Consider the following 24,487-nt stretch of genomic DNA (forward strand, 5'->3'; position numbering starts at 1 on the left):
ATGTCGGAAGCCTCTGGGTGCAATATTACTTGCACAGAACAGTAACGAACTCGTGGAAAAAAGGTTCACTTTTAACAATAAAATTTTTTAAAATCATTGTTTTCTTCTACTTTAGATGGCTATGCCTCTTAACTGAACATCTAATTAACAAATTTTATCTAAGTCATGAGTCAAGAGCATACATATTGAAGTCATGAGTCAATAGAGACAGACAGAGAGGGAGGTTACTTCAGAAACTTAAATCATCCAGGGCCAATGTCTGACCATCCAACACACTAAAAAGGAGAAAGAAATTATGCAAATTCATGCGATCTGAGTTAAATTCTATTGTACAGTAAATTACAAGTCAATTCAATTCTTAATATGTAAGGCAACATTTTGAGAAAAACAAAAATGCTAACAGAAAAAATGGTACACCCAGAAAGTGAAATAAGAAAAAAAAAAAGACCTAGGAACTGAAAATCAATGCAATTGTTCACCATCCAGCCACTTCAGTCCAGGCAGAACCTTAATCAAGAATGATTTGAACTTTTCATTAACAATAGCGTTACCCACAATATCGAATTGTGTCAAGTTCAAGCCTTTCAAAATAAAATAAGCTTCCCAATAGCTTTTGATATCATCATCAATCACGGTTTGGCCATGATTCCATTCACTTCCAACTGAATGAGATAAAGGAGATGAGCATAGATACTTTGTTGTGTCGATAGAGTGTGCACCAATCTCATTATATGAAATATTTAATGCTCTCAATGACTTCAGCTGTCTTATAGGCTCTAAAGCAGTAAAACTTCCAAGTATATTGTTACTCAAATTTAAGCAAGACAAGAGCTGCAGAGCCTCCAATCCTGTTATGAAACCAAAACAAAGATAATAAATCTCTTTCCATTCAACTACACGGGAAAGGTTATTAAGAATTTAAAATGCATCATAAAGCAGTCAAGAGCTTCCCTAGTTGCCCGATCAGAATAGTGGATTATGATAAGCTTAAGCTTTAAATTCAATGGTAGCATATGGGAGAAATTTGCATGAAATGGCAAATCAAACAATTGTAATCGTTTAGAAAAAATCTGTCCAATCAAATTAACAGTAGTTACAAATCAAATTAACAGTAGTTACAACAGCCTTGAAAGTAGCTTACCTTCAATTGAGCGAAGCTCATTGTGACTGAGATCTAGCATTTGGACCCACAATAATTTGTCAAAAGAACCTAATCGTGATAATGATAAATTTTTCAGTTGAAGACACATTGGGCTCCCTCTATTGGAGGGAGAGTTGCTATAATGAAAGCAGCGGCTCAGCAAAGACTCCCAACTGGAAGTCACCTGCAGAATCAACAGAAAAAGAGATCTGTTCCCTTCTACGTAAAATCTAATAATCAGCACATAAATTTAACCCAAAATTGCTATATCAGTCTAGTGTTAAGATGACAAGGTACCTCTAATTACCAAATAGAATATGGAGCATACAATTTAATAACCAGAGTTTATTAGCCAAATTCAGCTATGCAGTTAAACAATTGCCTTTTTCAGGAACTTCTGAAGTTAAAATACACATGACAGTTTGTTGAGCCAATATTCTGTCTGAATTAATATGTTTTTACTGTTCAATTGACAGGTAATAGTTCACCAACAGTATTGGAGATATATAATCTCAGTTCCAGAAAATATGTTCACCAAAAGAAAAGAAAAGGAAACCATCTTAAGCTCTGATGAGTCCAGTACACAAAGTCAAAAACTCAAACGTCAGAGTGTACGGTGATAATCTACTCTACAATACTGTGATAATCTACTTTATGGCTAAAAAGGACTGCCCTTTTCTGGAAAAGGAATGCCAGATAGGAAAAATACCTGCTGCAATAAAACTAAGCTGTGTTGGTCCTTGTAGTATTGAACGTGCATTGGATCCAACCTCATTAGGTCATTATATAGTTCAAGAACTTCTTCAGAATGCGAAAATTTGTTAGCAGGAGGACACGTCATTGCATCATGAGCCATCAGCAGTCTTGCAAGTGTAAGCTTCCCAATTTTACTACAAAAATTAAACAATGAAAAGGATGACTGATTAACAGCATTGCACTTTCTAAAGTTTAAAGTTGACCACTAAACAAAACAGTTTTACCAGTTTATCAAGGACAACAATTCGCGGAAGTGATCTATCTCTTTGGCTATAGTCGCAGCTCGCCACTCAAAATCTGTTAGCTCATTGTCATTCTTGATGCTGAGCTGATATAATGATGAAATTGGACTTGAATCCTGAGAATGTGCATTATAATTATGAAAACTCTCATCTCTCCATGAAATAATCTCTTTGCCCAGCCCTTCAACTGGTTGTGTTTCAACAAGTTGTAGGCTAACTCGAAATGCAAAACAAAAAGGATTGCTATAGTGAAAACCACTTGAAGAAATAATGCCCTGAGAATGTCCAAGGCTAACCTCCACTGGAAATACTTTCGAGGAATGAGTATTTCCATCGGGAAGGTTCAACTGTGTAACCCAGACTTGTGCGGCCTTGGAGTTACATGATGAAAGCGGTTTCCAAACAAGATCTTTATTTGTGTTAAGTTCAGAATCTACTGTTATTGTGGATGAATTTACCCCTTCAACAGACTGATTAAAATAGAGAACAAGTGGAAATGTCCTTGAATCCAAATAAAATCTCGTGAATGGAGAAGAAGCACAACCATCTAGGCACCTATCTCCCAGTAAAATGAGATCAGAACCAGGGGTAGGCCAAGAAGAAACAAGCTGTGGAGAATCAACTCTAACTGTTTGATCAAGAAGCCAAAGATGATAAAACCAACCACTTTGGTCATCTGGGTCTGTGAAAATAGCTTGATGTACAAATTCATACTCATCAGGTAAAACCTTTTCTTTCGAAACAAACCCTTCCACCTTTCTTTTAAGCAAATTGGACAGAAGCAAACTGGAAAGTCCCATCAATAATTTAAATATAGTAAGTAATCGTTTCAATTAAGAGAGGAATATAATATAAGGAAAAAAAATGCATATATAAACTTGTAACAATGATTTTCGCAAAATTGTCATAGGTTATGACAATATCTTTACCATATTAAAACCAATAATGAAGGTTTAACATTTCAAAAAATCATATGTCTACTCTGACAAAATAGCACTAACTGTAAAACTTCCTCATTGTTATATGTTGCTATCAAACAAGTTCAGTTGAGCATTTAAATATTGCACGGCTTAGAAAAACTGACAATCGTCAAAAAAAAAAAAAAAAAGACCAGATTTCTACTTCCCAGATGATATAACTGGAACTATATCCAATACCTTCAATGAATAAGTAAACAAGAGACATACCTCCGGTTATGCCAAGCTGAATAATTGCTAAAATTGTTACATATCATATCCTCAGTATACTTTAATTCATCTTCTTCTGATCTGTTCATCGAAGCCGCCACAAATCTGGGAAAAGATCACATAAAAATGAGTACTTAGTATTGCATTCACACGGAAACACAAAATAATAATAATAATAATAATAATAATAATGGTCAGACCTTCGGTAGTTCCATGCATGAAAATTCCGGGAATCAGCTTTCTGGAACTTATCTAAAAGGCGTAATTCATTATCTATAGACGAATGTCCCTTGCTTAAAATCCATTTCCTATGATGCCATGCCCCGTACGACTTAAAGTTTTGCCTCAATGCACTCTCTACCTTCACAATATACATCACAAACTTATCATCATGCCCTAATTTAATTCATTTTAATTATATTTCATGCTTCTTATAACTAATCAGATCTCTAAGCTTGATGAAGTGAAGTACGTAAAAAGAAACGCACCACTCGAAGTTCTTCGTCGAGAATCGATTTGAGTGAGTCGGGATCGGAGTCGGATTCAGTCATTTTATGCTGGACGGCAAGCTTTCTGTAGTTCCAGGCCGTGTATAATTCGGGATTGGTTTCTAGAAGCTTCGTGCTTAACTCCACAGCTTCCTTAGAGTAACTAAGCGATTGCAATGCAAAACAAGTAAACTGATTAATGACTATTACATACAATTAAAGAAAAAAAGAAAGAAAGAAAGAAATTACATATGATTGTGGTGATTGTGAAGGAACTGAGATTGGAGAACGCGTAGCTTCTCGGCTTTTGCTGCTGAAGCTGCAGCGTCCTCTGGCTTCAGTGGCTTGCGCGGTCGACCGTGCATTTTTAATTCTTAATTTTCTTTTTATTTTTTTTGTACAAGATAAAAGTTTTCTCAGAAGAGAGGTTTTCGACTTTCGAGCTGAGAGGCAAGTTACGCGAGGCTAGCAAAGCAAGACGAGACGACTCAAATTGCATGAATTTGCTTGCAGATCATGGGATATTTCCCCGGAACCTGGGCCGCCAAGGGCCTCTCGGATCTTTTTATAGAGAGGCAGCTAATTTGAAGCCCACAGTGCCACAACTTTTCGTTGATAATAATAAATAGTGATTAATAATTTTTGTTCTAGTCATTTGCAACTATTTTAGTTTTTATGCTGATTTTTCACAATAATGATGACTATAATTGTAATTGTCTTTCTGTATATTTATAACACCAAGTCTCATTAACGCCAAGACCTTAAAAAAAAAAAAGGCATGTTAAAATTATTTTTTGCTAATTTGAAATCTAATACAATCTCAAGCACCACGATAAGGTAATGCAAAAAATTAAACAAAACCCAAAGCCTTTTAATTAAGTTTTTGATGCAGAATAATAATATGATAGAAGTTATTCATATACTCCCAGCAACAAAGTGTGTCAATAAGCAAATCTGAAGCTTATTGAGCATAGAAAAGAGCACATTACATGATCTGTAATGTCTGGGGGAATGATCCACCCCAATCCACTAACTAATTTAGGTTTCTAAAAGCTGACTACATATAGACCTATTAAATCTCAATTGGGGTATTCCCACTTTCTCGCCCATTAGTATTCCTAAATACTGAAGCAGCTACCTGTATCATCTAGATTTATGCTTGGCTCGTACTGGCTTGGATCCTCTCTTCTGGCTGGTTTATCCCGGGAATGACACACGAGGATTCTATCTGACCCAACGTGGAATTATTCGTCATTGAAGCTGCCTCCATAATTCCAGATGCCTCGTTCACCTCCTTTGTCAGAGCAGTTGATGTACCCTCATTCACCTCCTTTGCCAGAGCAGTAGCATGACAAGACACAGAAGATGTACCCACTCCAGGAGTCACCTCATTCACTTCCTTTGCCAAAGAAGATGTACCCATCTCAGAAGCCTCATTGCTGCTTCGATCGCTGCAATGTGTAGCTGCTGAATGTATGGTTTCAGAATCACCACCGATGTGAAGAGGCAAAGCATCATTCACGGCAGGCATTTCTGTCTCAATCGGCTCAATTTCAGATCTCCCTTCTTGGCAGTCCATAGTCCCTTCTACAGCCAATACTTCAGTACTCACCCCTTGAATCCCAGATGTATTAGCTTGACTGACTTTTGACCCTTCCTGACTAGCATTGATATTTTCCATATTCCCTGTATTTTGGAGTTGTGTACGGTCCATTCTACCTCCAGGGCGTTTCATTTTCAATATTTTCTTCTTAAATCGGCCTTTCTTTGCCTTTGGAACGTTTACAGTCTCCTCTGGGTTATTAGCCACCTCTGGTCCTCTCTTTCTGGAAGGAAGTACAGTTAATTGAGTGTTGCCAGCTGAATTACCGGATAACTCAGATGCACTTGATTGGATAGCTAGAAGAGCAGTTCTAGCAGCTTTGATCTCTGCTTCTTTTTTTGTTTTCGCGGCACCACCAATATAACGAATGTCTCCAATTTCTACAGTACATGAAAACTGTACTTTTCCCGATGCTTCATCCTTTCGGCACTGATACAAGGGAATAGCATAATTCATCTTTTGGGCATATTCCTGAAGTAAATTTTTGCATAAACCTGTTTCATGCTGAACAGGGCACCCAATGAAGGAGGTTATCTGTTAGTAAGACAATTATGTTGGACAGTTGGCTTCATAAATGTGAGTGTATGAGTGTGGGTGGGTTGGGTGAGAAGAATAGTTCTTGTCAGTGACAGTAAAACCAGAAAACAATAGCATGATTCCATTATATTTTACAACAGTAACTACATAATGCATTTAGCTAGTGCAGTGAAGATTGCATTATAACCAACCTTTAATGGAAAATTTACAGAAGAAACGTAAAAGGAAAGCATTTTCTGCACAGGGAGATAAAAAATGCAGCTATCAAAATGTATACAAGCGTTTACAAAAATTCTACAGACTTATTTTCAGCAATTCAGATTAATCTTTTAGAAAAGGGGGTTGTACTTAACAATGAATGCAAGCACTGTACAATATAATAGACACACCAGTAGAGTCAAGTGGAAAATCCTCAGAAATTAAAAAAGGAGACTACGCAGCAGTTAATCCATTCCATAAGCGACAATTATACTTACAATAGGTTGAGAGATGCATTCATTAACTTTGCCAAGTTTTGCTAACTCCACGAGAGCGACTTCAGCAGCTGACTGCTCAGCTGCCTTACGATTAAAAAATCCAGGCAATGAATCATATCTAACATCATCCACTATGACCGTTGATCTGAACCAAGGCTCATGAGATGGGCCTTCTTTGATAGTCTCATAGACAGGCGTAGGGATTCCAGCTTTTTGGGCATATTCTTGTAATCGGCTTTTAAATACATAACAGTTTGATACACCTGGCACAAAACAAGATTACTAATTCAATTTACATGCTTAAAAAAATTATAACAATAATAACACTAAACAGTTCAAGACTTCAGTTGAAGAACAATGAATTCAACTTGAAATATCACGACCAGGAGTTGCTCGAAAATCTACCCAAACTGGAGCTTAACTTGAGGTGACGAAAGAATAGGTGCTCTCATTTTTAATTATTTAAAAAATTCCCGTATTTAAATAGAAATACCATTTTCCAAGATATTATTCCCCATAGTTCAGAAACTGTAAGAGAAAAAAGAAAAAGAAAGATGAGCTCTTTTACAAAATTTCTTTCATTGTTTTTCAATTTTCAGCAAATGATCAAATTCATTTTTGCAAAAGCTCCTACTCATAAGGGAATCCAACGATTTGCCTATTCCGCATAACTAACATTGAATATAAAAGAAAAAAAAAAAGAAAAAAGAAAAAGAAGAAAACTACCGGAGAAGCCTTCGTTGGTCGGCATAGTTCCGAAAGTTGCTTTCTTTTTTCCTTTTTGTGTTTGCGCGTTGGTCAATGATTAACACTCGGCAGAAAGAAGTAAAGGCGAAAACTACGCCGTTTATCTTGGGTTGCAGCAGTTGAACTAGAGCCAAGGAAAGAGAGTGTCACTGTTTCGGGGCTCACTCGAATCTTTGGCTCGCGTTCCAGTGAAAATCAGCTGTGTGAGACTGTGTATTGTTGGTGTGTGAAGTTGAGCTATCATAGCCGTTGGATGAGAATTTTGATGGAAGATATTAGTGCTGATCCAACAGTTTGTATGGTGAAGGGTGTTTTGGGAAGTTCACGTGAGTCTGCTGACCTGCTAGAAGCCCTAATACTAACTAATTATTTATTCCTAGTGTTACGTAAATTTGGGGCTCCGTATAAGGATGTATTGGATCGAGCCCGAGTTTAAGACAAAATGCCGGAAAATGAATCAATACTTGAAGGCGCGATTCTGCAACTGAAGCTAAGACTTTGAAACGTTGGGCGCCTCGGAATTACTGAAGCAACTCAAATCTCGCTATTTTAATTCTAATTTCTGTGAGTCTACTGTTTCATGAACCCTTTCAAATTCTTTTTCGTTTGTCAAAATTTCAAAGAAGCACCTCGTGGTCTCTCTAATTACAGCTTTTTTATTGGTATTAGGGTTGGATCGTGTGCCTATGTAATTAGTTACTTAATTGGGGATTTATATGATTGTATTATTGTAATAGATATCTGTTGCATATAATTAATTATTTAATTTAATTTTCTATGCAAGTGTTTTCTTTCTTGAATGATGAGATTAGCCGTTGTTTTAGTTCCTCATGAAATCAGAATTAGTATAGATTTGGACAATTATTTAATATGATTTTATGTTATATTTGTAATGAATGGACTGTCAGTTGTGATCTTTTACTTTGGGGAATTATTAGGTTTAATGGAGGAATCAGAAAAAAGAAAGGAACGATTGAAAGCGATGCGTGCAGAAGCTGCCCAGGCTGAAGTTTGTAGTAGTGTTGAGACATTTCCAGTTCCTAGTTCTCTTTCTAATCCGCTGTTTGAGGACTCTGCGGCTCAGCCAATACAGGAGCAACCTTTTACAGGTTCAAGGTTTGGTTTTTACACAGACCCTGTAGCCGCATTCTCTGCCAACAAGAATAGGGGACAGCATGATAATAATACTAGACAAAATTACTCTATGCCTCCTAGTATCAGTGCTCCTGCCATGGCACGGCCTTCATCATTCTTTTCAGGTATTGTTTTGATTTATTAAAGTTTGTGTTAGATTGGATACACGAGTTAAAAATGCATGCATTTTCCTCTATCTTTTGGACTTTCTAATTTCAGAGCAAGGCTTAAAATTTGTTATCTAGTCTTTAGAGGAGATTAATATAGTTTCTTGTGCTATGCTTTATTATTGATTATGGTGTGTACTCATAATTAATGGCATGAAACTTTTAATCTATCAATTTTTTGTTAATAACCTGCTTTTGGCCACAATTTTTTTTTTTTTTTCATTTCCAACTTACTAGAACCAAGAAACTCTGGAATGATTCCCTCTCCTGGTCATCAATTGCAAGCCAGTTCTTCATTTGACCAGAGAATGTATCAATCACAGAGTCCTTATAATAATCCTCATCCCTATAGAGGCCCGAGAGGAGCAAGTCCATTACCCATCTATCAAGGAACTCCTGAAGCCTGGAGTAGATTGCAAGCTACAACTATCCATTACAGCCCCACAATCTACGGGCAAAGAAGCCCCAGAGGAATGGCCAGTCCTTTTACCGGGATACATCAAGGAACCCCTGAATCCTGGAATGGATCTGGAGGCACAGCTAGGTATAATTCACCATCTACTGCATCAGGAGGAGGTCAGATTTTCAGCCCTAGCTTTGGACCAGTAAGAAGCCCTACTTTCGGTTATGGCCAAGGCAGGCCTCAGTGGCAGGGCAGAAGTCCAAGCCCTGGTTCAGGGCGTGGAGGCAGTCCTGGTCCTAGCTCAGGAAGAGGTAGAGGTCGTTGGTATGGCAGCAGCGTGAGCCCAGGTTTGGGATGCAGTGGTGGAAGGGGCCGAGGACTTCATTCTCGTGGCTTTGGAGCAGATGGAAAACAAGGGCCAGAGTGTTTCTATGACAAGTCCATGGATGAAGACCCATGGCAGGAATTGGAACCCCTTGCGTGGAAGAGTAGAAATTTCAAAAGCCCTGGCTCTTCAAATTCCTGGTTTCCAAAATCCATTAGCATGAAAAAACCGAGAGTTTCAGAAGCTTCCAGACAGTCTAGTTCACAGCCGAGCCTTGCAGAATACCTTGCTGCCTCTTTCAATGAGGCGACTAATGCTGCTCCAAATTCATGAGTCCCTCGGAGGATTTTAGATTTTGTTGAAAGAGTTTCTAGGGTGTATTTGTGATGGCATGTAATAATTTTAAAAATTAATCTAATTTATCAAGTAAGCTGGCTGCAATCTTAATAATATAGCTGTTTCATTAGTTGATGATATATATTTTGTTGATTTCTCGCAATTCTTTTGGTTATCGTCATATCATTATTGTTATTCTTGGTAGGGACTGTAGGGTAAATGTGATGCGCGCTCAGAGTTTAGGGAAATTTGCATAACTAGCCCGAAAATTTTGATTTTTTCAAAATTAGTCCCCAACTTTTTCCAACGAGCCAAAAAAAAAAAATTGGAACGCATTTACCTTGGCATTTCATTATCCTAAATCTCCCTCAACAAGCTAACGATCTCATCATCTCATCATCAATGGTGACGGTAACTGAATATGGCGATAGTGACAGGAAACCTGAATCTAAATGAATCTAAACACTTGGTGAGTTAATTTTCATCATTTTGAGTGATGCAAATGGAATTATATATGATTGTAGGTTTGTTAGAGGACAAAAATCAAATGAATTTTTTTCAAAAAGATGAGTTACAACTTACAACTATTGTATATTAAGCGCTTGCTGGATTGATGAAATCTCTCGCAGAATTTCTGTGTTTATTTTTGGTAGATTGTTAGTTTAAAATTCTGTTTAGTATTGAGGTATATTATACCTTTTAAGTTACAGCAACTATTAAAAAAACTTGTCATTCTAAAACAAAAGGTAATAGTATGTAGTAGATATAATTTTAAATAATAAATTTTGATAAGATTATTAAAAATGTAATAGATTTTTCATCATACAAATATAAAATTAAATTAACTTAACTTCTAAACTGTAATAATTAATATTCACGAAACACTTTAATACGGTAACCTTTTAAATTACAGTTGTCTAGCCTCAATTTCAAAAAGAGCATAGACTAAGCCAATAAGGGATAACTTGTTGGTTTTAACCATTTTAGAGCAATGGGCACCATGTGCATATGTTTTTATGCCTATTGCACCTGCGGTCGTGTTTTGGTGCGATAGGCACCAAAAGAGGCTTACCGCATCAGTACAGGTGCGACAGGTTGCTGTCGCATCAACACTAGTGCGATAGCAACTTGTTGCTCATAAACACACAAGCTTTGTATTTGTTGTATTTTTATCTTTTGTTTAATTTCAGTGACTTGATTTTAGTTTTCGGGTGTTGAAGCATCAAGGGCAGCAAGCAATAACAATGAAGCTTATACCAAATCTGGAAAATCAGCTGAGATTTCGAGATAAAATATAAAAGCCAATGATTTAGAACAAGGAACCTCTCAAATGAGAATATTTTACGTTGGACGAGTGTTTGTTTTCATTCACTTTTCTGCAGAGCAAAGCTCTAACGCTATTCCAAACTTGAACATGGCTTCCACTTTTGCAACAACGAGAAAGCAACCCCATTCAGTTACAAAGGGCTTCCCTTCAGCGTTTCTTTGAGAAAGGAAAAGACAGGTAACAAGTTGGTACCTGTTTTCTTTCTTTCTTCTTCTTCTTCTTCTTCTTCTTCTTTTTATTATTTGGTAAAAATCTTCTTGTTTATGAAACGAGTAATTTTAATTGTATATTAATTAATACCCGCACGGCTTTGTAATTTTCAAGGTTACACGAAGAGTACCATTCCAAGTAAAGATTCCTCCTTCAATGGCTGCTGCTGCTACTCAGCCAGAAGATCAAAGCAAGTATCCAGGGCTGGAGCTTGAAGGTTAATCATCAAAAATGGTTGATCTCAACTTATCGTGCCATAGGCTTTAATTGAAATTGAAATCCTTATCAGTCATACAGCTTCATTCATAAAGATTTTGTAATTACTAGTATTCTTTTTTTTGTAATCACTATTATTATTTCTTTTATTTGACAGAATCTTTTTAAAATATACATCAATGACATCAAAGTAGATCCATTTTTCCATCAAAAAAGAAAAAGAAAAAGTAGAATTTTTTTTTTGGGTTCTAAAAAAGGAGAGAATTTGTATTAGTGAGATTCTCATAATGATAATTGCAAATTAAGCTTACAATTTTATTTTATTTTATTTATGTCAACTTCTTCCACAGTTGGAAAGTGTTTTTATTGTTAGAACAAAAGCATTCATTAAACACACCAGAAAGCAATAATAATTTTTGCACATACCCTCCGAAGAGAGCCAAGCTTGAGTACTTAAAAAGAATTAACAAAGCCGCTGGAACTTGCATCCTCATTGCCCAAATGCGCTTTGCTGCCTGGTTTCTTTTTTAATTTAACTCACTTTTTAAACAGAACAAAAATAAATGTATGAATAATGAAATATATAGCAAGAAATTTTTTAAAAAAAATGTGTCACACGTAAACACGGCTGCCACAGGTGTCTGCCGCACCAAACATAAGTGCTACAGGCACCGATTGCACAAAATAAAAGTTGTGTTATGTGCAATAAGTGTCTCTTGTACCAAATAAATGGCAGTCATTTTATATGCGATAGGCATACTTATCTCACATAAACACCCACAACATAATACCATTTCGGCCCATTTCCCATATTCTTAGACATCCATTCAAGAAAAATGATAGCAAAATTAAGCTTCGAACAACAAAATATATTCTTTAAGGCATTTTAACAAACACTTATAGTACCAGATTTACTATGCCAAAATTATATGAATATTTTATCAATTTTCATGCCCAATTCGATCCTAATGTTAAGACATCAGTAGTTCAACGGTATTTAACCTATAATCATCTACAGTTAATACGAAGACATTAAACCCATTCAAGAATTTGACTTAAATTCACCAAATTAACTCAAAATAAAATGCATCGCCACTGGTTCACTCGTCTCCGGAAGTAGCCGTTGTCGTCGTGGCATTGATTTGGCGTTGCCGTTAATTTACTTGCTCAATTGGAGATTACTAGTTTCTAATGTTTTTATTTGTTGACAACGATGAATGAGAGTGATAAGGGTAAATGTGTCCAAAAGAACTAATATTTGGCTTGTTATAAATAAAAAAAATAGTTTCATTAATTTTATTTCAACACTTACTTTTTTAATTAAAACAATCATCAGATTACTACTTACTATTTTAATTCATTTATTATCAAAAATCACAAAATTACCCTTGATTCATTTATTATCAATAAGTGATTGCTCAAATTATGTTTTCACAAAAAAAAAATTTAATGCAGAAAAGGATGCAGTGAGAAATTCAGTGGGTTCAAATAGTCCCATGAGAGAAAACTAGGGGGTTTAATTTTGAAAAACAGAAAAATTTTGGGTTAAGTATGTAAATTTTCCAAAGATTGGGAGCCCATTTTCAGCAACCATACAGCAATAATAAGAAGAAGATTAGTAACAATACGGGTGTAAACTGTAAAGGGTGCATGCGAATGGGATAAACAAGTACATGCAGAGTTGTGACTTTTTCAGATCTCAAAAGCTGGTGGTGGTGGTGGTCCCAGCTTCCTTGAGAAATAAAAAAAATGGTACATGCTTAGTTTGTCTATGACTGGTCTCAGAACAATGACGATCGGGGAAATCACTATTGTTTTCAATTGAATCGTGGTGGCCCACTTATGTAAAAAGACAAAAAACTGATTCTTGGGAACCAATCAAAACGTTGCAAGGCTTTGTTTTAAAGTCTAGATTCCAGATTGTTGTCTCAACTTAAAAGTATCATAGAAACGCGCTCACAAGCAGTGGGTGCACAAAATGTGATGTTAACAAGTCATCTGAATATCATCTTCAAGACAAGAGAACGTTAGGGAGCTGAACATTTTACCATGCATGAAAAAGTAGCCCAATACGTTTCCTTGTTTCTAAAAGTCAGTTTGCCTAACCTGACAACTTAATGCCAGAGCCTGGTACAGAAACCATTCCCAGGAGCTTGTTTTTGCTCGCAACCGATCTCATCCATGAAAGTGTGGATGAGCTGCCCAGCCAAGCTTGGTGGGTCATCAATAAAAGCATCAACAAAGACGCTCACCACCCTTCTTTCTTGCATAGTCGCTTTCAGGCTGAACCAAGTGAGAAACTTAACTCTGAAATGTTCATCTATGTGCCCTTTGTGCTCTAACCATTTGACTACCCTCACAGAATAATCATAATCACTCTCTTCTGGTTTCTTTTCACAACAGGAAGCCAGTTTCTGACGCATTCCATCAGATTTACAAGGTGTAGAAGGGGATATTGACTTGGGGCTCAATAAAGGAGGTGGAAGTGAGTAGAGCCCTTCATGCTTACTCTTCTTAACATTAGCCAGTGACAGTGAAAGGTTTGCACGGCGCTCGCTGGATGCCAATTTAAGACTACTGGAGTTTGTGGATTCCACATGAGAATGAACCTGAGAAATTTTAGCACGTTCTCTCTTCCTATGTTTGACCTTAGCAGCAGCAGAGCTGCTGTCTGATGCAGGTGTAATCCATTTAGATTCCCAGACACCAAAAACCCCAGTGCCACTGGTAAGAGAAACCTTGCAGAAATACTCGGTGGAAGGATCTAGATCTGTTACTAAGAACCTCTTTTCAGGCCTCAATACAATGAAGGTGGGGTTGTCTGGATAATCCTTCACAGTAGACTTACGATGCCACAGCCTGCAGCCTGAAAAGTCTTCTAAAAGACGATCCTCGTATTCTAGTGCAATGATGACTGATGTTGAAGAGGATTCTTCAAATCTAATCTGGCAAGCTTAGAGAGGAAAAAGGACATCAAAAGCAACATCAGTGAAAAAGGGAAAGAAAAATGCTTTCATTTTATTTTTTTAGGCATTTAAATATTCTCTCCCGGTGGCCATGGATGCATCTCTCACATGGCAAGTAAACATGCATCTGTTTATTATCCTATAGTCGTTTACTTTATTGTCATCTCTGGGACCACACAAAACCAATTACAAGACTAAAATTAAATTTGGCGAATGATTAATTTTCCACTGTCACATTTAGACACTCCATTGGATTAAACTGCATATATTAAAAAATTTAAGAAACTTACAGGCTGGCTCTTTCTTTACAATATCACTGGGACAGGTATCAACAACAAACATGGAATCCAATGCTTCCACCGCTGAAGCACACAACTTCTGAACCTTGGCACCACAAGCGAGCCTATTAACAATACCTCGTGCCATTTTTGTGCATAATAGATTCAGAGGCCCTACTTCATTTGTCAGTATTTGTAAGGCAGTCTCGACTGTTTTCTGCACTTCTTTGAATAGCTCGGTACCTAAAAGAATCTTATGTCCCAAAGAGATTCGCAGACATAGTTCATCCACTCTTCTGGTTTCTTTGGCAACCAGCAATTGTCTTCTCCAAGTTCTGTAAAACACTAACCATATAATTAGATAATCATTCCCTCATTCTTTGCAAAACAAATTAGATCTTTTCTACTTCAGAAAAGAAAAATGCCAAGATTAGTCTAATAAAACTAACTTGTATGCAAGTCTAAGTTGGATGAGTTCTAAATTTTAGATTTAGCACGCCACATAAAACTCTCACAATTATGCCATTCTGTCAGAGATGCCTGATCTTTTCTCTCTCAGAAGCAAAAGCAAAAAAATTATGCACCAATGTCATAGCAGCTTGCTGCAGGGAAGCCAAGGGATATATCATGGGGGGCATGCATGCATAATAGACTCTATTTTTTGGGTGTTAGAGCCGGTTGAAAAGATCTTGAGTCACAAGACACCAGTGCCCGACATCACCCCAGAATTGGACACTTCAAAACACCAGTGGAGCAAAAAATATCTGTAGTAGCGAAAGCCATGTGTGCATTTGCATGCACATGTATCAATGTGTTACATCTATTCCCAAATAAATGATTTGCTTATTAAGGTTTGGCTTAAAGTCACAAAACCATATGTGATCTATCACTACATATTCTATATGCAATTAAATAATTAATACTATTCTTCATGAATTAAAAAAAGCTCATTACCTCATCAGACCATTAATTTTTCCACAAGAAATGCAGCAGTAACTGCCATCCAACTTTGTGGAAGAACCAATCTTCACAATTCCAGTTCTTTCATCCTTCAAAGCACATTCTAAATGGCAAGACATTCCACACGAGTCCTTTTCATCAGAAGCCCCGGAACCACAGGTTAACCATAAGCTAGGATCCTTGTTATCATCGTATTCATGACATATACAGCATGAACATCTCTTGCAAAAAGCATCACCCAAGCCTAAAACAGCTCTGCATGCAGCATTCTCACATAATTGAATTTTAACAAGTTTTGCTTCACTCTCTACAGAAACATTGTCTTGATCTCTTGATAATTCAGGTATGGGTTCTTCTTGCCTTTTCCTCTTAAAATCAGCTTGAGTTTTGGCCAAACAAGAAGCATCAGGGTCGTTTGTCTTGCACTTCCGAGAGACTAACTTCAGAAGGTGCTCTATCATTCGAAATTTTGTATAGCCACTGTACTTTCTTTCTTTACCCATCTCTGCACAGATGATTTCGAGAAGCTCCCTGCGGCTAAACGAGCTAAGGATCTCTGGGGCATCTTTTGACCATTGGGCAATCTCATGAACCAGTTCTCTTTTCTCTTCCAGGCTTAGCCGGCTACATTTTGCAGGGTCAAGTACAAATCCTGAAAGCAAAAGAATTCTCAACGCTGACCTCCATACCTCTTGTACCACATGCAAATAAACCCAAGCATTGCTAAAAAAGAAAACTGATAAAAGAATTGATGAAGAAGCAAGGTTCTAAAGTCAAAACATATCTGAAATACTAGATTCAATTAAGTGACGCATAGCATGCAATCAAAAGCACATTGTGGTATTCTTTATGTTTATGTGGAAATTAAACTTTTCGTTCCCCTAATTCTGGCCTTCCTAATCCACATTAAAATTCTAACCTGTAGTGGCGTTCAGTTATGTACACCATATGATTAGATGAACAAAAACCTATACTATTATTACGGTAAAAATTAATTTTGATTCATACCATTGTCTAGAGTTAAGACATGTATGATCTGCTAGGACAAAATTCTCAAACCCGACCTCATTGTATAAACAAGGTAGAGTAAAAACAAGTCCAGATCAATGACTATCATCCAATACATTAGGCTTCAACACTCGTTCTTTAGTTATTTCCAGCTCCTTAAATTAGATATTTTAGCATCAGCAGATAACTTGACTCATCCTCACTATTGGTAGCCAGAAAAGAGAATTGTTTTTAAGATGACCATAAAAATGTGCCTCTGTAAATCATACTATTACTACCAAAGCCTTAACTGTAAACACCTCAAAGCACCAATTTTTTCATAACCACAAAAGGCAAAAAAAAAAAAAAAAAAAGAGTTTCTTTTAACACTACCATACATGCATACAAACACATATAGCACATATAAACACATATTAGACACAAGGTACAGTAAAAATAAATGTCTCTAATAAAAGATCAGCGTCATTATAACCAAAACAAAAACAGGAAGAACAGTGAAACAGGCCCCAAACGAAAAAAAGAAAATAAAAAATAAAAACCCAGATGTAAAAAGGCTTTATATAACCTACATTGTCAGCAGAACCACTAAGGGTTTGCAAAAACAGCGCCATTAATAGTAAAAAGTGAGTAAAAAAACACAAACCCAGATCAAAATGTCATATGAGATAAAGTGACAAACCAGAGAACATTGAGTTCATGCCTGAAAAGCCCTCCTCTGCTTCCCTCATTACACTTCAAAACGAAACAAATGTACAACACTTCGCTCACTCAAGACGCTGAAACATATGAAGAATATTTTCTTTCTTTAAAATTTAAAAGAAAAAAAAAATCATGAAACAAAGAGAGTGAGGGAGTGGAGGAAAGAAGTGGGCGAAACAGAAACAAAATAAAATAATAAATGAGTTACCAGAAATAAATAAATAAAACAAATAATAAATGAGAGGGGTTTTGGTAATGCTAATGGGGGGGTTTGTTGTGTGCTCACGTCACGCGCTTGGTGCTGCTCTTGTGTAACAATCGAGTATTTCGGTTTTCTGTGTTTATTTATTTATTTATTTTCTTCTCACAGTTTCTGACTTTTTCTGATGTGAAAAGCCGTGAGCGAGTGAGACAAAAATTTTGGTTACAATGAAAATGCACACTGTGTGTGTTCAACTGCTTTTGTGCTCTTCGTGGTCTTTTTATTTCATCACGACCGTCCACTTTTTTTAACTTAATATTATGAGTTGTGTTCGCGTGATTGATTTTGAGGACCCACCGACGGTTTCTCAAACGTCAAACCCTTAAGTTTTTTTTTTTTTTGAATTGATATAAATTATATATATGGTAACTTAGATGATGTCTTCACAAAATATTTTAATTGAAACAATTCATCTGTCTACTCTCACATTTTTGCAGTTGTTATTTCTAATTTTTTTAATAATATAATTTTACTCTTTCAGAAACATAATATAATTTTATGATAAAGATGTATTTTATCATACTTATCTCATCATCTGCAAAAGTAACATATCAAAATAAAAAAAATTAATTAATGAATAAAATGAAATTTTTGGATGATATTAGTTAAAAAATAAATAAATATGGTAATATGGATAGTATTTAATTTGTGAAATGCGAGCGAGTGGCATTTGTTTTTTTTTTTGTTTGAATCGCAAAAAATAATATTAAGTTATTTTTTAACTTAAAAAATAGAATCTTTACATTTGTGCCCTTACAAATTATAAATGTGATGCAAATAATAAATATTTCAAAGAATATAAATCAGATAAAATAATATCATAACATAAATTGTGTTCAATTGAATACAATCCTTTAATATTCTAAATAAATATATGTTGATCAATTTTATTGTAGTATATGATATTTTTATATAAAAAAATATTCATAAAAAATTATGAAGATAAATAATGCTAATTTGAAGAAAATAAAAAGATAAAAATAATAACAATCCATCACTATAGTATCTGGGTAATAATCCTAATTATTAAATTTTATTTAGGTAAGAATAAAAATTAATTAATTAATTAGATATAAATATTTTGGAGAATATTTTTTAATGAAATCATTAAACTTTTTAGATTAAGGAAAAAATTAAAAAAATAGTTTAATAACTAAATGACTTAATGACTGAAAATTTTCATTAAGTTGCAAAATCAAATAGACTTAAAAACTTAATTGATTAAAGTTGAGTCAATTAATTAAGTCACTAGGTTAATAAAACAAACGGCTTCTGAGTCATGCTCTTAAACTGTTTGAGTGATGCAGTGCTACCGCTTCATAGTGCTCAATAGTCAATTGAAGTTATGAAAAAAAATTATCACCTAAATGAATAATCTTTTAAAATAAGAACAATGTTAAAAATTTAAAAATTTGAGTCTTAATTTGAGTCACAAGTATTGTACTACTAATGTGTCTGTAATTATCACATGAAATTAGATGCATCAACAGAGATTCAAACGTTGAATCTCTAACAATTTTGATTATGTAATGGAAGAAGATTGGACTTTTAATTTTCAATTATATTGGGCTGTCTAAGCTAAAATCATATCATTATCTTAATCATATCAATCATCAATGGGAGAGCAGACAATTTGGTCCCTTCGACCCCAATATCAGAGGGCGACGAAATACCCTCTTTCAGTGATTTAAATTGGTCCATTCTTCTTAGCCCCCACATCCACATGGTTGTAGACCTTTTGCTCTCTCTTTCGGAAGAGGGGATTTATTTATTTAATTTTTTGAGATTAATATATTTCCTCGTAAATTATCACACCCTTATCTTTCCATAATAATAAAGGAACTGTTACCAGGACATGAACTCGAAACTGCTTAACTACATTCTAGAAGCTTATTCATAATGATCTTGTGCCAATCCTAATCCGTCCATATTTTTAAAAAAAATTAATAATAATGATCGAAAATTATTATGGCCGTAATGGCAACCCCATAAATAGAATGTATAAATCCTCGTCTCCATTTAAAAAAAGAAAATGTGGGTCACAGCAATAACGCTGAAAATGGAAATGACATAATAGATTATAGAAAGTGAAGGTTTTAGTTAGTAACTGCATGATGGTTAAGCATAACAAGAATGATTTATTGTCTGGTCAAGCTGGGTTGATTGATGAGCATGCATGATTTGATGCCATATTTATTGCATGCAACAACTTATGGTTGGTAAAGTTAGTTTGGGTTAAAGCTTTCATTTTGTACCAGGTTGTTTTAGCTTATTACATCAGTTTATAGTCTATTTATTAAAATGTGTAATTCGGTAAACTATTAAAACTTACCGACAAAATGATAAACTTACGAGGAGGAGAAATACTTGTATAAGTTTGATGATGCACTATTTTTGTATGTTGAGAGAGTACGGCCGACTAATTATAACTTGTCATTTTTTAATAGTTTTAGTGGGTTTCATCCTCAAATCTATTAATTATTATTTTTTTTTCACAATTCACATTAAAATTATTGGATTTCATTTTATACTTGTTCAAATAATAGGCTCTTGAGGTGATACACGATCCATCTAAATTTATCTCATGGGAAGAGAGATTTTTAATAAAAATTTTAGAAGCATGTAAAAAAAACTACAATGAAATTATTAAAGAACTTAAATCCTAATCGTGTATTATTATTAATAAAAGAACCTTTAAAAAATTTAAGAGACTTTAAATTAGGTGATTGAGGATCCTAATCCGCAACAAGCTGTATTGTTCATCAAATTAATGTACACTATTTGTTGACTTGTAATTATTAATTATTAATTTTGTTTACACAAAAGAGGGGCAATATCATGTGAGCACGGCAAGAGAGCGGTTGTGTGTAGTTTTGATTAGGGGCGGTGATAGCTAGCATTTCTGCTGATGAATTAAAAGGGAATTAAACCATCGGGGACTCGTAATATATATATATATATATTGACAAAAGAATCCTCAGAAAATATAGTTTGGCGACCAACGTAATGGAGTGTAGTCATGTCATGTATTAATACCAATAACCAAAAAATTGAAAATGTAGAAAATGGCGGGTCCTGTAATGAAAAAACAAGTATAAGTCATTATCATATTTGTTAATGTGAATTAAATCAACAACATTCGAGAATACTCTTTGTGGAAAGTTGTTTATTATTAATGATTTAGCGTTACATTATCATATACAAACTGTAAACTCTAACTTGATATAAGTAAGTTGTTGTTAAATAAATGAATTAAACTTATTTTATAATTTTTGGTTTTTTAAGAGAAGATTATCTTTTTCATCCACAAAGTTTGATGCGATAGTCCATTTCATCATTGTTATTTAAGTAATAACTTATTTCATCAATATTTAAAAGAAAACACAATTTTGTTAATTTATCATTAATTTACTGTATAATTCATTGGGGGTAAAATAGAATTTTTAATAAAGTAGATACAATTATTTTAAAATAAAACTATCGAATATAATTAAATAATATTTGAGTTTCTATATAAATTTAAATTTTAAGGATAACTTAATGACTAAACAATATTAATACTAAATAATATGCAAAATACATTTAGGACAAATTAAAAAAATAGACATCACAGACAATATAATTTTGATTTTAGCTTGTCACTAACTTTAGTATGATCAAAATAAATAAATAAATAACCAGACAACACTATTATTACCAAAAAGTAATCACAAACTCCTTCATTTACTTAAAAAACACAGATTTATATATTACAAGTAAAATACACTGTATTAGAGTGTGTGGGTGGTTTTTTAATCTTTTAAGTTATTCGTGATTTTAATATGGTCAGTAATTCATAATTGAAATATTATTATTGTTGTTATTGTTGTTGTTGTTATACATGCATGCATGCATACATACATATACGTTAAAAAATTAATCTAGTTGACTTCATTGAAAAAAATTAAATAAAGATGTATACACATATACTGCATACTCTTTAAGATTATTTTTGTTTCATTAAGTTATCCTTAAATTTTAAATTTATACAGAAAGTCATAAGTTATTTAATTATATTTAAAAATTTTATTTTAAATGGTTTACATCTGATTGAAATTTTTATTTTATTCTCAATGAATTTTACCGTAAATTTACATAAGGATATTTTGAGATATTGTTAAAAAAGTAGAGATAAAATAGATTGTGTTTGAAAAATAAGGATGAAATTAAAAACAACTTTTTTCGTTTTGAAATCATAGCGCCACGTATATAATGATACACATACGTAAAATTGTAAACAAAACCTCTGCGAAATATTAGTATGCATGTGAGCACGTCGCCTCATGCTTCGATGTATAGTATAAGAGTTAACCCGTAAAACAGAGAATACCCACCGCAGCAAAATTTTGGTAGTTGAATCAACTAATAATAATTAATTTTTCTTATCTTTTAAGTAAATAGAAATAGAATTATCTCAAAACATTAAACATATTTAATTATAATTCTCACCTGTCATTCATTCATTTCCATATATATATAGAAGGGTTCCCAGCTAGCCTTTTTTCCCAAAGATTACTGTGCAAGTCTATATTTCCTATCTTCCATTTTTTTTTTTTTTTAGCTCATTCTCTTAATTTCTGGCCACAACTGTCTGTAGCCATGGTTTCACCGAATCCTGAAAACCGAGTTTCAGGCATAAAATTATCATCAGTAGTGCCGGCCAAGGCTACGGGAAACCAAGACTACGAACTCAAAAACATTGACTTAGCCATGAAGCTTCACTACATTAAAGGAGTCTACTTCTTTAACCGTGAAGCAGTTCGGGGGCTGACCATTTTCGACTTAAAGAGACCGATGTTTCAGTTGCTGGATATTTTCTACACTGCATCCGGCAGAATCAGAAGACCAGAAACTGCAGGAGCTGGCAGGCCCTTCATCAAGTGCAACGATGGCGGCGTTCGGATTGTTGAAGCATTTTGTGACGATCAAACTATTGCAGAATGGCTCGCCATGGATCACGAGTCTCGTGATGATTGTCTTGCTTACGGTTCTGCGCTTGGCCCTGATCTCGCATTCTCCCCGTTGGTTTTTGTACAGGTAATAATATTAGTCACTTAACAAAAAATTTATTTACACCGTGGCCCTAATTAGTTTCTTTTTTTAAATAATACTCCTATATCTTTTTTTCAAATTTAACTCTTAAAAGAAAAAAAAATTCTAATTTAATTAAACAACAAATTTTATTTAAATAAAAAAGGATGTCTTATAGAATATGTTCTCGTAATCAAGTTGAAGCTTGTCATCAACTTTTCAAATTTGCACACACAGGTAGTGTATGATGAGGAAAAGATTTAGAGTACCTAAGAAACACGTGATATCTATATGACAATTCAATCAAATTTTATTCTTTTGCTATAATTTAAGTTTTCATTCGGTATCGTAGTGCCGTGACTTTCATGTTATCTATAACGTTTGATAAAATATTTTCTAACTACAATTTAAAAGTTAAGTTCATTTTATCTCCCGATTATTATTATTATTGTAATTTTTTTTATCTAAGATTTTAAAATACAGAAAAATACAAAAAGGCATAAATAATTTATACTATTTAAATTTTAAAATACAAAAAAATTTTGTACTTTAAATTCACAGACCAGAAAATCATAACAAAAGTCACTGCACATAAGTCAAAGCCTTATCCTTTATTGAGGGATGATACGAGCAGAACACAAATGACCATGCCCTCAACAAAGTCAAAGGCTATGTGTCAGATATCATAAATAATTAGATATTGAACTTATGATATTGAAAATGCAAAAATAAAATAATTAATTTGGGATCCAACTTTATAATTGTAATAAAGCCGCCGGCCGCATGTGATATTTCCTCCAAGGCGGTGGTGGTAGGAAAGCATAACTGTACTTGATTGCCCACGTGATGTTCCATGTTCTGTTGTCATGATTAAATTTGTGGCGTTCTTTGTGCTCTTTTGGTTGTTGCTTGCCTTTGCAATGCGTTCAAACAGTTCACTTCGTTCAAATGCGGAGGGATGTCTTTGGGCCTGAGTTGGGCCCATGTACTCGGAGATCCATTTTCAGCGTCAGCCTTTGTCAGCATGTGGGCCCAGATAATGGCAGGTCGCGTGCCACCGAAGTCTCTACACGAGCCCGAGCCCGAGCCCGAGCCCGAGAAATCTGAAACCGAAACTCAAACCCGAGCTTCAGAATCAGTTGCTGGGAACTTGTATCCCATTAAAAGAGTTGACCCCGTTGGCGACCACTGGCAATTTCCCAACAACTGTAACATTAAAACTCACACTTTCCAATTCACAAAAAAACAACTGGACCAAATGGCATCAAATTTACGTTATCGAGGCATCAGAGAAGCAGCAGCAGTGTCACATTTTGAAGTCATTTCTGCTACAATATGGAAGTTATTAGCAAAAGCTAGCGAAGATTCAGGCCCTGGAGTCGTGACAATTTGCAGATACAATGGGCAGAGAGAAAACGAGACGGCATCGAATGACATGGTGCTGAGTACAGCTGAAGTCGATTTCGATGTGTCAAAATCTGACGTGTGGGAACTGTCAACGTTGATTGCTGATAAAAGGAAAGATGTGGATGAGAAAGTATTATCAGAGAGTTCAGACTTCATAATGTATGGTGCAAATTTGACATTCGTGGATATGGAAGAAGCTGATGTTTATGGCTTGAAATTACAGGGACAGAAGCCAGTTTATGTGAATTACAGCATTAATGGGGTTGGCGAGCAAGGTGTTGTGTTGGTGCTCGCTGGCCCAGAAGAAGACAGTGGTCGCGGTCGCGATCGTGGCAGTACGGTGACTGTGGTCCTGCCTGAAAATCAACTCGAAAAGCTCATGAATGAACTCAACCAAGAATGGAATCTTGCTTGATGAAATTTTATTCCATTTGAAGGGATTTGTGTTTTGGCTGGTGTCGTAATAAAACTGATAAGTGTGTGAACTGTAAATTATTTGTTTCAGATTAATAAATATCTTGTTCTAAGAACATGTGAGAGGC

The 24,487-nt window shown here is 34.9% G+C and overlaps 5 protein-coding genes across 6 annotated transcripts; 2 read left to right on the top strand and 3 right to left on the bottom strand.

Annotated features, from left to right (window-relative positions):
• Positions 1–232: 232 nt before the first annotated feature.
• On the bottom strand, positions 233–4,329 carry LOC18040747 (geranylgeranyl transferase type-2 subunit alpha 1). The gene is made up of 8 exons (XM_006433746.2): positions 4,064–4,329; positions 3,815–3,977; positions 3,527–3,687; positions 3,327–3,431; positions 2,122–2,925; positions 1,851–2,031; positions 1,142–1,325; positions 233–848 (listed from the first exon to the last, which is right to left on the bottom strand). The coding sequence occupies exons 1-8, from the start codon at positions 4,177–4,179 to the stop codon at positions 463–465; spliced, it is 2,100 nt and encodes a 699-aa protein (XP_006433809.1). The 5' UTR covers positions 4,180–4,329; the 3' UTR covers positions 233–462.
• Positions 4,330–4,664: 335 nt separating this feature from the next.
• Positions 4,665–7,385, bottom strand: LOC18040748 (double-stranded RNA-binding protein 1). Its single transcript, XM_006433749.2, has 3 exons — positions 7,157–7,385; positions 6,431–6,693; positions 4,665–5,921 (listed from the first exon to the last, which is right to left on the bottom strand). The coding sequence occupies exons 1-3, from the start codon at positions 7,179–7,181 to the stop codon at positions 4,968–4,970; spliced, it is 1,242 nt and encodes a 413-aa protein (XP_006433812.1). The 5' UTR covers positions 7,182–7,385; the 3' UTR covers positions 4,665–4,967.
• Positions 7,386–7,547: 162 nt separating this feature from the next.
• On the top strand, positions 7,548–9,682 carry LOC18040781 (protein SICKLE). Its single transcript, XM_006433750.2, has 3 exons — positions 7,548–7,741; positions 8,116–8,436; positions 8,716–9,682. The coding sequence occupies exons 2-3, from the start codon at positions 8,121–8,123 to the stop codon at positions 9,537–9,539; spliced, it is 1,140 nt and encodes a 379-aa protein (XP_006433813.1). The 5' UTR covers positions 7,548–7,741; positions 8,116–8,120; the 3' UTR covers positions 9,540–9,682.
• A 3,357-nt stretch (positions 9,683–13,039) lies between these two features.
• On the bottom strand, positions 13,040–17,308 carry LOC18040782 (VIN3-like protein 2). 2 transcript variants are annotated; one of them, XM_024184390.1, is made up of 4 exons: positions 17,208–17,308; positions 15,494–16,151; positions 14,552–14,874; positions 13,040–14,248 (listed from the first exon to the last, which is right to left on the bottom strand). In XM_024184390.1, exons 1-4 carry the CDS (start codon positions 17,233–17,235, stop codon positions 13,410–13,412), a joined length of 1,848 nt encoding a protein of 615 aa, XP_024040158.1. In that variant the 5' UTR covers positions 17,236–17,308; the 3' UTR covers positions 13,040–13,409. The 2 variants fall into 2 exon arrangements, with proteins under 2 accessions (XP_024040158.1, XP_006433814.2); XM_006433751.2 differs by having other exon boundaries at positions 17,187–17,308.
• Positions 17,309–22,028: 4,720 nt separating this feature from the next.
• On the top strand, positions 22,029–24,475 carry LOC18041215 (protein ECERIFERUM 2). Its single transcript, XM_024184478.1, has 2 exons — positions 22,029–22,544; positions 23,473–24,475. The coding sequence occupies exons 1-2, from the start codon at positions 22,107–22,109 to the stop codon at positions 24,358–24,360; spliced, it is 1,326 nt and encodes a 441-aa protein (XP_024040246.1). The 5' UTR covers positions 22,029–22,106; the 3' UTR covers positions 24,361–24,475.
• Positions 24,476–24,487: the final 12 nt, after the last annotated feature.

This window comes from Citrus clementina, unplaced genomic scaffold, assembly GCF_000493195.1.
Source record: "Citrus clementina cultivar Clemenules unplaced genomic scaffold, Citrus_clementina_v1.0 scaffold_5, whole genome shotgun sequence".
In the NCBI taxonomy this organism is placed as follows: domain Eukaryota; kingdom Viridiplantae; phylum Streptophyta; class Magnoliopsida; order Sapindales; family Rutaceae; genus Citrus; species Citrus x clementina.